The 14200-nt window shown below is 42.5% G+C and overlaps 1 protein-coding gene across 10 annotated transcripts in view; it reads right to left on the bottom strand.

Annotated features, from left to right (window-relative positions):
* LOC111974587 (protein TANC1) overlaps positions 1-14200 on the bottom strand; it is a 278980-nt gene that overhangs the window by 105661 nt on the left and 159119 nt on the right. For all 10 annotated transcript variants that reach the window (XM_070447122.1, XM_024002429.1, XM_024002466.1 and 7 more), the window contains 2 exons: positions 7971-8193; positions 847-1170 (listed from right to left, as the gene is read on the bottom strand). In XM_070447122.1, coding sequence (XP_070303223.1) covers positions 847-1170; positions 7971-8193 — 547 coding nt within the window. The remainder of the gene's footprint in view (positions 1-846; positions 1171-7970; positions 8194-14200) is intronic.

Below are 14200 nucleotides of genomic sequence, written 5' to 3'. Positions count from 1 at the left end.
CTCACTCACTCACTCACTCACTCACTCACTCACTCACTCACTCACTCACTCACTCACTCACTCACTCACTCACTCCTCTCAATTTCAATTCGATTCAATTCAAGGGGCTTTATTGGCATGGGACACATATGTTAACATTGCCAAAGCAAGTGAGGTAGATAATATATCTCTCTCCTTCTCTCTTTCTGTCTGCTGAATTGACACATCAAAGCCTCGTCCACCCCTGTTTTCTTCGCTCCATTTCCCTCTCACTTGGTCAGCCGGGAAAAGGACAGTGTTTCAGTCAGCTCCACAGTCACACAGGGCACCGTGGCTTAGCTGGCTCTCTGAGGACCTGAGTCAGGACGTTCTGTGAAGTACAGACACTGTTGGGTCCTAAAGGGTCACAGACTAACACCTTCCTTTCCAGGTTAAGAGATCTTCCTAAGGAGATAATGCAGACACAAAGTCAAGATGAACTGAGTCACATTTGAATGAAGATTCACTGAGCAAGGATCAAGGAGCACTTCCTCTGATGACCCAATACTAACTCAAACCAGTATACAAGTCCAGATAACTCAAACCAGTGTACAAGTCCAAATAACTCAAAACCAGTGTACATGTCCAGATAACTCAAAACCAGTGTACAGGTCCAGATAACTCAAAACCAGTGTACAGGTCCAGATAACTAAAAACCAGCATACAAGACCATATAACTCAAATCAGTGTAAACGTCTAGAAAACTAACCAGTAGATAATCCAGATAACTCAAACCAGTATACAAGTCCAGTGAACTCAAACCAGCATACAAGTCCTGATAATATCCCTTCTCCGCATACTTAATCACTCAGAGCCAAGGTTTCTTACCTGCAACAGAGTTGGGCCGCGGCATCATGAGGGACAAGGAGGTGTGTGCTGTGGGGTATGGAACGGGGCCCTCTGGTGGGTGGCTTGGTCCTACTGCTGCTCCTCCTGCAGCCCCCGCTGAGGAGCCTGTGGGGTGCTCTGTCCTGGATGGGGCAGGGGTCTCTGGGGGCCCACTGGGGTCTTCCTCCGCCACAGGAGAGCACGTATCGGCCCGCACGCTGGGCACCAGGCCATGGTGCCCGCTGCTCCTCAGGCTGCCATCTTTACTCCATTCCAGGCTGGAGCCGCTGCGGTCGTCATTCTCCGAGGAGCTTGTGATGGTGGCTGAGAGAGAGAGAGAGAGAGAGAGAGAGAGCGAGAGAAGAAAATCGGTGCAGTACGTCATTGTCATTATTAGGAATTCTCTGTGTCTTTAGCGTTTCCACTCTGTTTTCATTGACCTCATCAACACCCTCCACCTGATCTGATATTTACCAATAAATGTAGTTCCAACTAATGAGAATTATCCAGAGCTGGCATGGTGGGGTAGATTTAGATCAATAGAGCCTGCCCCAAGTTTTTTAGTCTTTGTATTAACCACCATTATTTTCCCTTATTAAAGGTATCTTGAATGGAGTAGCTTAGAATACTCAAAAGTGTACACTGTACATCAAATAGGTTTGCCTCCAAACAGTACTGTCATCTATCTAATAGAACATGGTGTGATCAAACTGAAGTTGATACTGTAGTAGGGTTGCAAAATTACGGTTACTTTCCCAAAATTGCCAAATTTTTCAGAAATTCACGATGGAAGGTTCCCGGAATCAGGAGGGAATAAGCAAGGAATCCTCCAACCAAGATCTCTGGAAAACCTGGGAATTCTGGGAAAGATACCATTTGACTTCAAACTTCCATTTGAAGAGTTTAGACAGGTGTTTGCTTACATGAAAGCAAATCCCCTTTTAATCCTCTCCTCAGGCCTGGCTGACCATGCTAAACAGAATCACTAAAAGCTGAGGGGAAAGGCAAAAGCCACCAACTGGCAGCTGGGCTCCAAAACATGGGAATGCTTCCCAAATTGCACCCTATCCCCTATATAGTGCACTACTTTTGACTGTCACATGTGCAGTCAGAGGAAATGCGTCTGTTTTTGGCAGCTTTAGAGTAGACCCACTGTACCACATAGCTAATCTGGATTTCATAACGGTGCTGTGTGTTGCACCGTCACTAATAATAACATAACAAATACGTCTGGGATAACTAGCCTGATGCTTGTGCAAATATTCAGCAAATCAGAAATCCCTAAACGTTGTAACATTTGATACAGTGATTTGATTCACAAAGACAGACCGAAGTGGTCTGAATAAAAAGGTAAAACAGCCTACCTTCTTACACTAGCTTTACCATCTCCTCACTCTGCTTTAGAACACGAATAACTGGTTATCACCGTTATTTACAACATGAATAACTGGTTATCACCGTTATTTACAACATGAATAACTGGTTATCACCATTGTTTACAACATGAATAACTGCTATCACCATTATTTACAACATGAATAACTGGTTATCACCATTATTTGCAACATGAATAACTGGTTATCACCGTTATTACAACATGAATAACTGGTTATCACCGGTATTTACAACATGAATAACTGGTTATCACCGTATTTTACAACATGAATAACTGTCTATCACCATTATTTACAACATGAATAACTGGTTATCACCGTTATTTACAAACTGAATAAACTGGTTATCACCGCTATTTACAACGTGAATAACTGGTTATCACCGTTATTACAATGTGAATAACTGGTTATCGCCGTTATTTGCAACGTGAATAACTGGTTATCGCCGTTATTTACAACGTGAATAACTGGTTATCGCCGTTATTTACAACGTGAATAACTGGTTATCGCCGTTATTTGCAACGTGAATAACTGGTTATCCGCCGTTATTTACAACGTGATAACTGGTTATCGCCGTTATTTTACAACGTGAATAACTGGTTATCGCCGTTATTTGCAACGTGAATAACTGGTTATCGCCGTTATTTACAACGTGAATAACTGGTTATCGCCGTTATTTACAACATGAATAACGACCCAGTTGTTCAGTCTTTTTGTTCTGTATCTAGAGATGTGACCCAGTTGTTCAATCTTTTTGTTCTCTATCTAGGGACGCGACCCAGTTATTCGTTCTAAATGTTCCATTGCCATACTGGCTGGCAACATTCTTATCCTTTGTTTGCTAGCTAGCCAACTACAGCTAACTTACAGTCACGTCAAACAGTGCAGCCAGAATATCAATGAAGTAACTAGGTTTTTTGGTTACTACATGATTCCATATGTGTTATTTCATAGTTTTGATGTCTTCACTATTATTCTACACTGTAGAAAATAGTAGAAATAAAGAAAAACCCTTGAATAAGTAGGTGTGTCCAAACTTTGACTGGTACTGTGTATCCCCAAAAATGATGCTGATTCAGAATTTTGACTGGCTGAGAAACGCTGCCTGTCTGTCTGTCTCGTTCTGACTCTCGTCACGTTCATTACTATGGGACAGCTGGAGATCGAATTTGAATATTGAAACAATGTTGTATATGTCGCAGAGACAGACAGCAAGGTTTATACAAATCTCCGCCGTTGAAAACTAAATATTAGCGTAAAAGAAATGTGAGATAATGTCTAGATGCTTTTTATTTTTTTGTATAAAAAAAAAAAATGTAACCTTTATTTAACTAGGCAAGTCATTTTTATAGTGGAGATCAAGTTTATAAATTGCCTGGCTGAGATGATGAGATAGTGAAATGCGCAGTCAGAAATGGGCATTTTGGGCATTTTAAATGGGCATTTTAACATCATAGATTTAGCCGGTGGTAACTTGGAATAGAAACCAATCACCATTCAGGATTAGACCCACCTGTTGTATAAAACATTAATAACTTGTCATTACCATTAATTACAACATGAATAACTGCTTATGACCATTCCTATGACCCTCTTAAGTCCCCTCCTTGCGATGCCCTCCCTCCCTCCCTCGGCCCCACCCCACAACAGCAGCTGCAGGTTTTCATATGTCAACACACACTCTGCAGTAGGCTCCATACCATCCCACCCAACGTGCTGTTTAAAAACCAGCCAAATTAATATGGGTTTTTGAAGTAAATGATTCCCTGCGTTCTCTTATCCTGCTTCTTCCACAGTCCGTTTCAACCACTTCAAAGGCCCTGACTACTATTCATCAGAGCTGGGAATCAGTCTCATGGACACAACATCTACATCCCAAATGGCACCATATTCCCTACATAGTGCACTATTTTTGACCAGAGCCCTATGAAATAGGGTGCCATTAGGAACACAACATACTTGGCTTCTCCCTCTGCCTTTTAAATAACCCAAGAAGCCCTACACACTAGGGGGAAGTTCCGGACCAATGTTATAGCTTGTCCTCCGCCGACAAACAGAATTGTGAGTGTTTGAAGGAGAAACCATGAGGCCGCTAGACTTGGTTAGAAGCATTGAGTTCTACAGTACTGATTCCACAGAAGAAAAAGTAGGTCCTAATGATCTGAAGTTGGCTGGCCCATATGTATCAAGCGTCTCAGAGTGGGAGCGCTGATCTAGGATCAGTTTTGCCTTAAATATCACAAGGAATAAGCTGACATGGACAGGGACCTGATCCTAGATCAGCACTTCTACTCTGAGACGCTTAGGCTACATCTCTCGGTCTCAACCTGGGCAGTAGGTACAGTTGTAGTCGGAAGTTTACATACATCTTAGCCAAATACATTTAAACTCAGTTTTCACAATTCCTGACATTTAATCCTAGTAAAAATTCCCTGTCTTAGGTCAATTAGGATCACCACTTTATTTTAAGAATGTGAAATGTCAGAATAATAGTAGAGAGAATGATTTATTTCAGCTTTTATTTCTTTCATCACATTCCCAGTGGGTCAGAAGTTTACATACACTCAATTAGTATTTGGTAGCATTGCCTTGAATTTTGGCCCATTCATCCTGACAGAGCTGTTGTAACGGAGTCAGGTTTGTAGGCCTCCTTGCTCGCACACACTTTTTCAGTTCTGCCCACAAATTTTCTATGTGATTGAGGTCAGGGTTTTGGGATGGCCACTCCAATACCTTGACTTTGTTGTCCTGAAGCCATTTTGCCACAACATTGGAAGTATGCTTGGGGTCATTGTCCATTTGGAAGACCCATTTGCGACCAAGCTTTAACTTCCTGACTGATGTCTTGAGATGTTGCTTCAATATATCCACATCATTTTCCATGCTAATGATGCCATCTATTTTGTGAAGTGCACCAGTCCCTCCTGCAGCAAAGCACCTCCACAACATGATGCTGCCACCCCTGTGCTTCACGGTTGGGATGGTGTTCTTCGGCTTGCAAGCATCCCCCTTGTTCCTCCAAACATAACAATGGTCATTATTGCCAAAGAGTTCTATTTTTGTTTCATCAGACCAGAGGACATTTCTCCAAAAAGTACGAATCTTTGCCCCATGTGCAGTTGCAAACCGTAGTCTGCGCTTTTTATGGCGGTTTTGGAGCAGTGGCTTCTTCCTTGCTGAGCAGTTTCCTCCAGAATCTTCACAAGGCCTTTGCTGTTGTTCTGGATTGATTTGCACTCTTCACACCAAAGTACGTTCATCTCTAGGAGACAGAACGCGTCTCCTTCCTGAGCGGTATGATGGCTGCGTGGTCTCAGGGTTTTATACTTTCGTACTATTGTTTGTACAGATGAATTTGGTACCTTCAGGCGTTTGGAAATTGTCCCAAGATGAACCAAGGTCTACAATTATTTTCTGAGGTCTTGGCTGATTTCTTTTGATTTTCCCATGATGTCAAGCAAAGAGGCACTGAGTTTGAAGGTAGGCCTTGAAAAAACCCACAGGTACACCCAATTGACTCAAATGATGTCAATTAGCCTATCAGAAGCTTCTAAAGCCATGACATAATTTTTTGGAATTTTCGAAACTGTTTAAAGGCACAGTCAACTTAGTGTATGTAAACTTCTGACCCACTGGAATTGTGATACAGTGAATTATAAGTGAAATAATCTGTCTGTAAACAATTGTTGGAAAAATTACTTGTGTCATGCACAATGTAGATGACCTAACCGACTTGCCAAAACTATAGTTTGTTAACAAGAAATTTGTGGAGTGGTTGAAAAACGAGTTTTAATGACTCCAACCTAAGTGTATATAAACTTCCGACTTCAACTGTATGTAGGCAGTAGCTGGGCACGGCACAGCGCTTTTCACGCTGCTTTACAATGGCAGATACAATATCACAGCCAGCATTAATTATTTAGCAGCTATGATATTGCACAGGGGGGTTAGGAGGAATATGAGTCACAGTTATCAATTATGTCAACAGCAGCACAGATTTTGTATTCGGGAGATGCAAAGTATTACTGCCAACCAACCAAGTCTGTCTTGGCCACAAAATGGTACAAAAAGGTTGAAACACTGGTGAAGCAGCTCACGATTTCAGCAGAGGCTATTGCAACAGGTCTTTTTCCTTCATTTTATTTTGATATAGGCCAAATTTGTCTACTTGGGTGAATGTACAATAGGGGATAGAATTGTAATGTCTTAGTGAGGTTAACTGCTTTGTTTTATTTTGGTCCAAATCAACTGGGGCCTTGAAAAAATTATGTCAATAACCAGACAGAAAAAACACTTACGGGGCCTCCCGGGTGGCGTAGTGGTCTAAGGCTGTGCCACCAGAGACTTTGGGTTCGAGCCCAGGCTCTGTCGCAGCCAGCCGCGACCAGGAGGCCCATGGGGCGGCGCACCATTGGCCTAGCGTCGTCCGGGTTAGGGAGGGTTTGGCCGGCAGGGATATCCTTGTCTCATCGCGCACTAGCGACTCCTGTGGGGGGCCGGGCGCAGTGCACGCTGACCAGGTCGCTAGGTGTATGGTGTTTCCTCCGACACGTTGGTGCGACTGGCTTCCGGGTTGGATGCGCACTGTGTTAAGAAGCTGTGCGGCTTGGTTGGGTTGTGTTTCTGAAGACGCATGGCTCTCGACATTCGCCTCTCCCGAGTCCGTACGGGAGTTGCAGCGATGAGACAAGACAGTAACTACTAACAATTGGATACCACGAAATTGGGGAGAAAAAGGGGGTAAAAAAATGTAATCCCCAAAAACTTTTTTTGTTGCAATGTTACATGACTAGCATTTTTGGCCAATAAAAACAGTACAATTGAGAATACCGAATTCAGAATACCGAATTAATTTCTAGTAGGTTTGACAGTCCCTGGAACCTATAAGCAGAAACCACAAAGGAGTTGAATACAGTAATAACCCATCTTCCTGTCAGCACATGTAAATCCCCAAATCTCCTAAAGCCCCTGTTAGTAGAGGAACAAAACAGCCACATGTTGTTGGAGCTTTCAACCACCACTACCTTTTAATATTGTACACACCACTAACAGCACAATGCAACAGCCCTTTCTTCTCAACGATGAGTCTTGATTTGCCTTCCTCCCTCTTGTAGAATGCAAACATATTCTGACCGACGGGTTGGGACAGAGCCGGCCTACATGATGACATGATCAACTTTGGTACTCTGCTTGGTTAAAGACGATTCAATCGCTGATGAATATGTTGTGTACAAGGCCCCTCACTATGACGTCAGCACAAACGACTTGAAGGATACAGACTAAATTTATGTAGCGATCAATAGAGTAGCAGAATAAAAAAATAAACATTTGGGATGAGTTGTCAGGCAATAAAACAGTAAAACGATCAAAGATTTTGGAGAAGATGAATGTATATAGTCCATATGAATAATGATAGATTGGACTTATCAGGGTAATGCAGACCCTGTTTAGATTGTTGACGATGCTAGTCTCACGAGACACAAGAGGCATGGAGGACAATCTAGGTCCACTCCTGTGGGCATTGTGCAGAATGTGAATAGTAAGTGATGAGGAAAGGCTGAGTGCTAGGGACAGAGTAACTGATTGAGTGGATGGGTGAGTGAGACTATGTCCTTAATGGCACCCTATTCCCTATAGTGCACAACCTTTGACCAGAAGGGCCCTGGTCAAAAGTAGTGCACTGCATAGGGAATAAGGTTCCAATTGAGATGCAACCTGAGTGTCTCTCACCTATGATCCCGCTGTCCTTGCTCTCGAGCGTGGAGCTGAGGCTGGCGATGGTTCCACAGGGGCTACAGTGAGTCAGAGGAGTTTTGCTGTGACCGCTGCTGCTGTGTCGGAGGCTGTGGCTGGCGTTGCTGTTCAGGGTGGAGCATGGGCTCTCTGTGCAGGGGGACGCCGTGCTACTGGTCAGACTGGAGCAGGGACTGATACCCTGACTAGTCACTGAACACTGGAGAAGGAGAAACACATTTTATTTTGTTTTATTGATCCCACATGGCAGTCAAATATAAACTCAGCAAAAAAAGAAACGTCCTCTACCTGTCAACTGCGTATATTTTCAGGAAACTTAACATGTGTAAATATTTGTATGAACATAACAAGATTCAACAACTGAGACATAAACTGAACAAGTTCCACAGTCATGTGACTAACAGAAATGGAATAATGTGTTCCTGAACAAAGGGTGGGGAGGAGTCAAAATCAAAAGTAACCGTCAGTATCTGGTGTGACCACCAGCTGCATTAAGTACTGCAGTGCATCTCCTCCTAATGGACTGCACCAGATTTGCCAGTTCTTGCTGTGAGATGTTACCCCACTCTTCCACCAAGGCACCTGCAAGTTCCCGGACATTTCTGGGGGGAATGGCCCTAGCCCTCACCCTCCGATCCAACAGGTCCCAGATGTGCTCAATGGGATTGAGATCCGGGCTCTTCGCTGGCCATGGCAGAACACTGACATTCCTGTCTTGCAGGAAATCACACACAGAACGAGCAGTACGGCTGGTGGCATTGTCATGCTGGAGGGTCATGTCAGGATGAACCTGCAGGAAGGGTACCACATGAGGGAGGAGGATGTCTTCCCTGTAACGCACAGCGTTGAGATTGCCTGCAATGACAACAAGCTCAGTCCGATGATGCTGTGACACACCGCTCCAGACCATGACGGACCTTCCACCTCCATATCGATCCCGCTCCAGAGTACAGGCATTGGTGTAACACTCATTCCTTCGACGATAAACGTGAATCCGACCATCACCCCCGGTGAGAAAAAAACGCGACTCGTCAGTGAAGAGCACTTTTTGCCAGTCCTGTCTGGTCCAGCGACAGTGGGTTTGTGCCCATAGGTGACGTTGTTGCCGGTGATGTCTGGTGAGGACCTGCTTTTACAACAGGCCTACAAGCCCTCAGTTCAGCCTCTCTCAGCCTATTGCGGACAGTCTGAGCACTGATGGAGGGATTGTCCTTTCCTGGTGTAACTCGGGAAGTTGTTGTTGCCATCCTGTACCTGTCCCGCAGGTCTAATGTTCGGATGTACCAATCCTGTGCAGGTGTTGTTACACGTGGTCTGCCACTGCGAGGACGATCAGCTGTCCGTCCTGCCTCCCTGTAGTACTGTTTTAGGCATCTCACAGTACGAATGTTGCAATGTATTGCCCTGGCCACATCTGCAGTCCTCATGCCTCCTTGCAGCATGCCTAAGGCACGTTCACGCAGATGAGCAGGGACCCTGGGCATCTTTCTTTTGGTGTTTTTAAGAGTCAGTAGAAAGGCCACTTTAGTATCCTAAATTTTCATAACTGTGACTTTAATTGCCTACCGTCTGTAAACTGTTAGTGTCTTAACGACCGTTCCACAGGTGCATGTTCCTTAATTGTTTATGGTTCACTGAACAAGCATGGGAAACAGTGTTTAAACCCTTTACAATGAAGATCTGTGAAGTTATTTGGATTTTTACAAATTATTTTTGAAACACAGGGTCCTGAAAAAGGGACACTTCTTTTTTGCTGAGTTTATTACTGAAATGCATGGGTATTTACAAAGATAAGGCACATAGGCCTATGAAGTTGTCGTCATCATTGTCCTCATCAACAACAACAACAACAACATAATAAAACATGACAATAGAGGAAGACAAAGAGCAGAGAGTAGAGCGTTGAGCCAAGGAAAGAAAACTACTGCAATCAGTATGAATGGAATCTCATAGCTACAAAGTTTAACAATAAAAAACTGTTCATATTTTTCACTTGGGAATAAAGAGCTTGCCTCCTTATATGGGAGTAGACTGGAAAATATGAGTCAAGTCAAATAGCTTTTTTTTTTTTTTTTAACCTGAGCAAATAACCCGAATCATGCGCAAGCAATGCAAATTCCTGAGGAAATAAATTAGCAGTTTACATGTGAGCATGACACACAAGCTGAAGGCATGAGCTCGCTCAGTAAACAAAGCAAGGCTTTCAAAACAGCAAACTCAGGCCTAAAACGACTCCAGGACCTGTATATCGGAGTAGGAGTGCTGATCTAGGATCAGTTCCCTAGGATTCATTATGATCTAAAAGCTGAAACTGATCCTATATCAGTACTCCTAGTCTGAGATGGATGATGAATAGGGGCCCAGGCTGTAGACTAGACTTGAGTTAGAACAACTGAATACCAACTTACAATCTAACTACTAACCAGAATAACTCAACCCATGATTGATCACCATGTTCTTCTTACTCAAGAAGTGCTAATGCCACAACCCCAACCTTTAGGTGTGTCCCTTGTATTCTCCTCTCCGCTGCCTCTCTCTCCCTATGCCATCCAGTGTGTAGCCTAGGTCAGGATGAGTGCTTGATGGCTGGGGTTAGCATTACCGCCTAGAGGTGTGCTACATGCCTGCTCCCAAATTACACTTTATTTCCTATTTAGTGCACTACATTTGACCAGAGCCCTATGGGTAGTGAACTATATATATATCTCAAGGCCATCAGACTGTTAAACAGCCATCACTAACATAGAGAGGCTGCTGCCAACATACAGACCCAAATCACCGTCCACTTTAATAAATGGATTTAATAAAGGTATCACTAGTCACTTTAAATAATGCCACTGTAATAATATTTACATATCCTACATTACTCATCTCATATGTATAAACTCTATTTAATACCATCTATTGCATCTTGCCTATGTCGCATGGCCATCGCTCATCCATATATTTATATGTACATATTCTTATTCCATCCCTTTACATTTGTGTGTATTAGGTAGTTGTTGTGAATTTGTTAGATTACTTGTTAGATATTACTGCACTGTCGGAACTAGAAGTACAAGCATTTCGCTACACTCTCATTAACATCTGTTAACCATTTGTATGTGACCAATAAAATGTGATTTGATTTGATTTGAATAGGGTGCCATTTGGGACACAGTCCAGGAACCTTCTAACACTGCCTCACCAAAGGGTTCTGCATGCTAACTCTTCCTCATCGTTTCCCATCTACATCACGATGTCGCACTCTAGCTGAATGGTGATCAGGGTCAAATTCATAACGGAACACAACAACAAAAAATGTTTTGGCAATGGAAAACCAGGAGGTAGTCCCTCCCTGTTTCAGTCTGTTTTCTTCCGTTTGGTGCCTATTGAATAGGACCCATGTAATGTGGAGCAAAGGATAAGGCAACGTACATTACCCAACATACCACGCTGATAACATAATAGCTTAATGGCATTTACTCTAAGGGAGAATTAAACAGATGATGCTTTTAAACTCTGATGGTAAAACAGCAGTGTAGAAGTCAATGGGATACGGAATAGTTAAAGGTCATGCAGAGTCAAAATCATGTTTTTCATTCAATTGGATGATATTTGGATAAAACCAGATCAAAGTAGGATGACCAAAGTATAAAAAATAACTGTTGATTCTACATTGATAAAGTTGATTACTCGACTAAAGTTGTATCATAAAGTTACTGGTCCCCTTCCCCCATGTCAAACACATTGATTCGGGAGGCTGGATTATTAAGGGATTTTGTGGCGTCACAAAATCTCAAATTTTAATACACCCATGGTAAAGTCTTATTCTCTTACCCAATTTAAATAAGTACCACCTTGTAACCAACGTCGCAGAAGGCGTGTTTGCAGAGGGGCATGGTTTACATAGCTCTACTGGTACATAGCTCTCATTTGACTGCAGCGTATCAGAAAATATAATTACAGGTTTCCCATATGCATCTAAGGCAAAGATACTTACAGGTGACTCGCATGTCACTACTTCACAGGAGAGGCATTTGAACGTATTTGAAGAATTTTTTATCAAAATTCTGGAACATATAAACTTTCATGTGCCTTGAACTTATATGCCATCTGTAAATTCAAATATTTATTTTAAATGACAAGCCTAGCTGGTTTAGCCACGGAAAAAGACAGGAACCTTCCCCCTAGCCATGACTGGCTATGATAATGGATGGGCTGGACATGCTGAGAGATGAGTTCGTATTGGTCTGCCATTTAGCACACTTCTGTTTATAACATGAGCTGCTCAGTAGGTGTAGATAATCCTTGCTACTGCGGCTTTTTTGAAAGATATAACGTTAGTCATGGAGAACTATAAAAGGGTTGCTACTGCTCTCAACAACATTGCTGCCCTGAATTTAGCAGGCGCAATCGGCAAAAAAAAGTTGTGATGGAAAAAGTTGTGATGGACTACTTTCTGCACACGGTCAGTGTGAAACGGAGTGACTTGACACAACAGGCCAAACAAGCTGTAGTTAGCTACAAACCAAATGGAAAAGACACACTGCCGTGAAGTGTTCATCCATGTATACGGACGGGTAAGAGTCTAGCTACATTTTCAGATATGATACATTTCTAATTTTGTCAGAAAGTTGTGTTAAAGCGTACGGTTCGCTTGCTAGCGAACATTAGCATGCTGGCTCGCTAGCTAAAGTTACGTGTATGATCTGTGTAGTAATAAAATTTGCATCTCAGAAATCCATTATCATTCCTAGTTATAGCCTAATGTTAGCTAACTAGTAAACATTGAACCTAGTTGGTTAGCTTTAGCTACCTACAGATTCATACTACATCATTTCATGCATGGTGGCTAGCTATGATAATCCGTTTGGACTGTAACTATGGGCTGGGATTATGGTTCATTGTTTAGCTAGCTAGCTACATGTCTAAACAAAAGACTCCACTTCGCCAGTTGATTACATGGCCCATCAAGTTAGCCAGGTGTGTCTGGGGGTGATTACGGCAATCTATTGTATTTCATTGACATGTGTACATGTCTAAACAATAGTGACCCACCCACTTAGCTAGATGTGGCTGGGTGAGGGGGGTATAGCATTTCTTTCACATGACCCATCAATTTAGACAAATGTGTCTGGGTAAACATAATCTAATAATTAGAAAATAGTTATAAAATATTTTTATCTGGACACTTTCTATTTCTGATATTGCTACCATGCAAATATGCAAATAACCACTATGCCGTTTACACCTGTATCCTGTGCATGTGACAAATAAACGTAGATTTTATTTGATTAGTTTGTGTCTACCAGAGACGGTAATGTGAAGAACAACATGACCTGCAACAAAGTCAGATTAGGATAGTGTATTTTTACCTGGAATTTTTCCTTATTGTAGGCTACTACCTTCACCACTTTTAGTCTTGAAATCTTTGGTTATTTACTACACTACCTTACTCATTCTGTTTAGCACTTGGCCTCACAAGTGAATCCTTAAAGAGATGGGTGGGGCTAAGGTTAAGAGGGTGTGAACGATGCTGAATAAGACAAAGGAGAGCTCTTCAGTACAGTAGGTGTAACAAAATATTCAAGTGCCATTTCTCAAAAGTGGGGTTACAAGTTCATCAACTATCAAAGCAGAATTACTTCCCCATTGTTCCTCAACTGCAGTGTATGATATACCATTTTGTAGCTCTGAGTCTCTACTTTTATCAATGCAAAAAAACACCAACTAAAAATGTTTCTACAGAAGACCCAATTGAGGTGATGAGGTCATATAGGTTTCCACTTCCATCTGTGTCTGGTGTTAGCTAATAACTGGCCAACTAAGTCTTTAGCCAGCATGGAACAAAAGCGGTTGAAAGGAACAAAAGTGGTTGCCCAAAACTCTGATGCAGTTGTCATGTCATTACATCAAGAGACATGTCAAATGGAAGATACATACAAACATCTTGACGTCATTTATAGTCATGATATATGAACATTGTCTGGCAGTACAAAACATTAAGGACACCTTCCTAATATTGAGTTGCACCCCCAGCCTTAATTCGTCGGGGTATGGGCTCTACACGGTATCGAAAGCATTCCAGAGGGATGCTGGCCTATGTTGACACCAATGCTTCCCACAGTTGTGTCAAGTTGGCTGGATATCCTTGGGTGGTGGACCATTCTTGATACACAAGGTAAACTGTTGAGCGTGAAACACGCAGCAGCGTTGCAGTTCTT

This window comes from Salvelinus sp. IW2-2015, linkage group LG2 (assembly GCF_002910315.2).
Source record: "Salvelinus sp. IW2-2015 linkage group LG2, ASM291031v2, whole genome shotgun sequence".
In the NCBI taxonomy this organism is placed as follows: Eukaryota; Metazoa; Chordata; class Actinopteri; order Salmoniformes; family Salmonidae; genus Salvelinus; species Salvelinus sp. IW2-2015.
The sequence above is the reverse complement of the archived record's forward strand: the minus strand, read 5'-3'. Positions and strand labels throughout refer to the sequence as shown.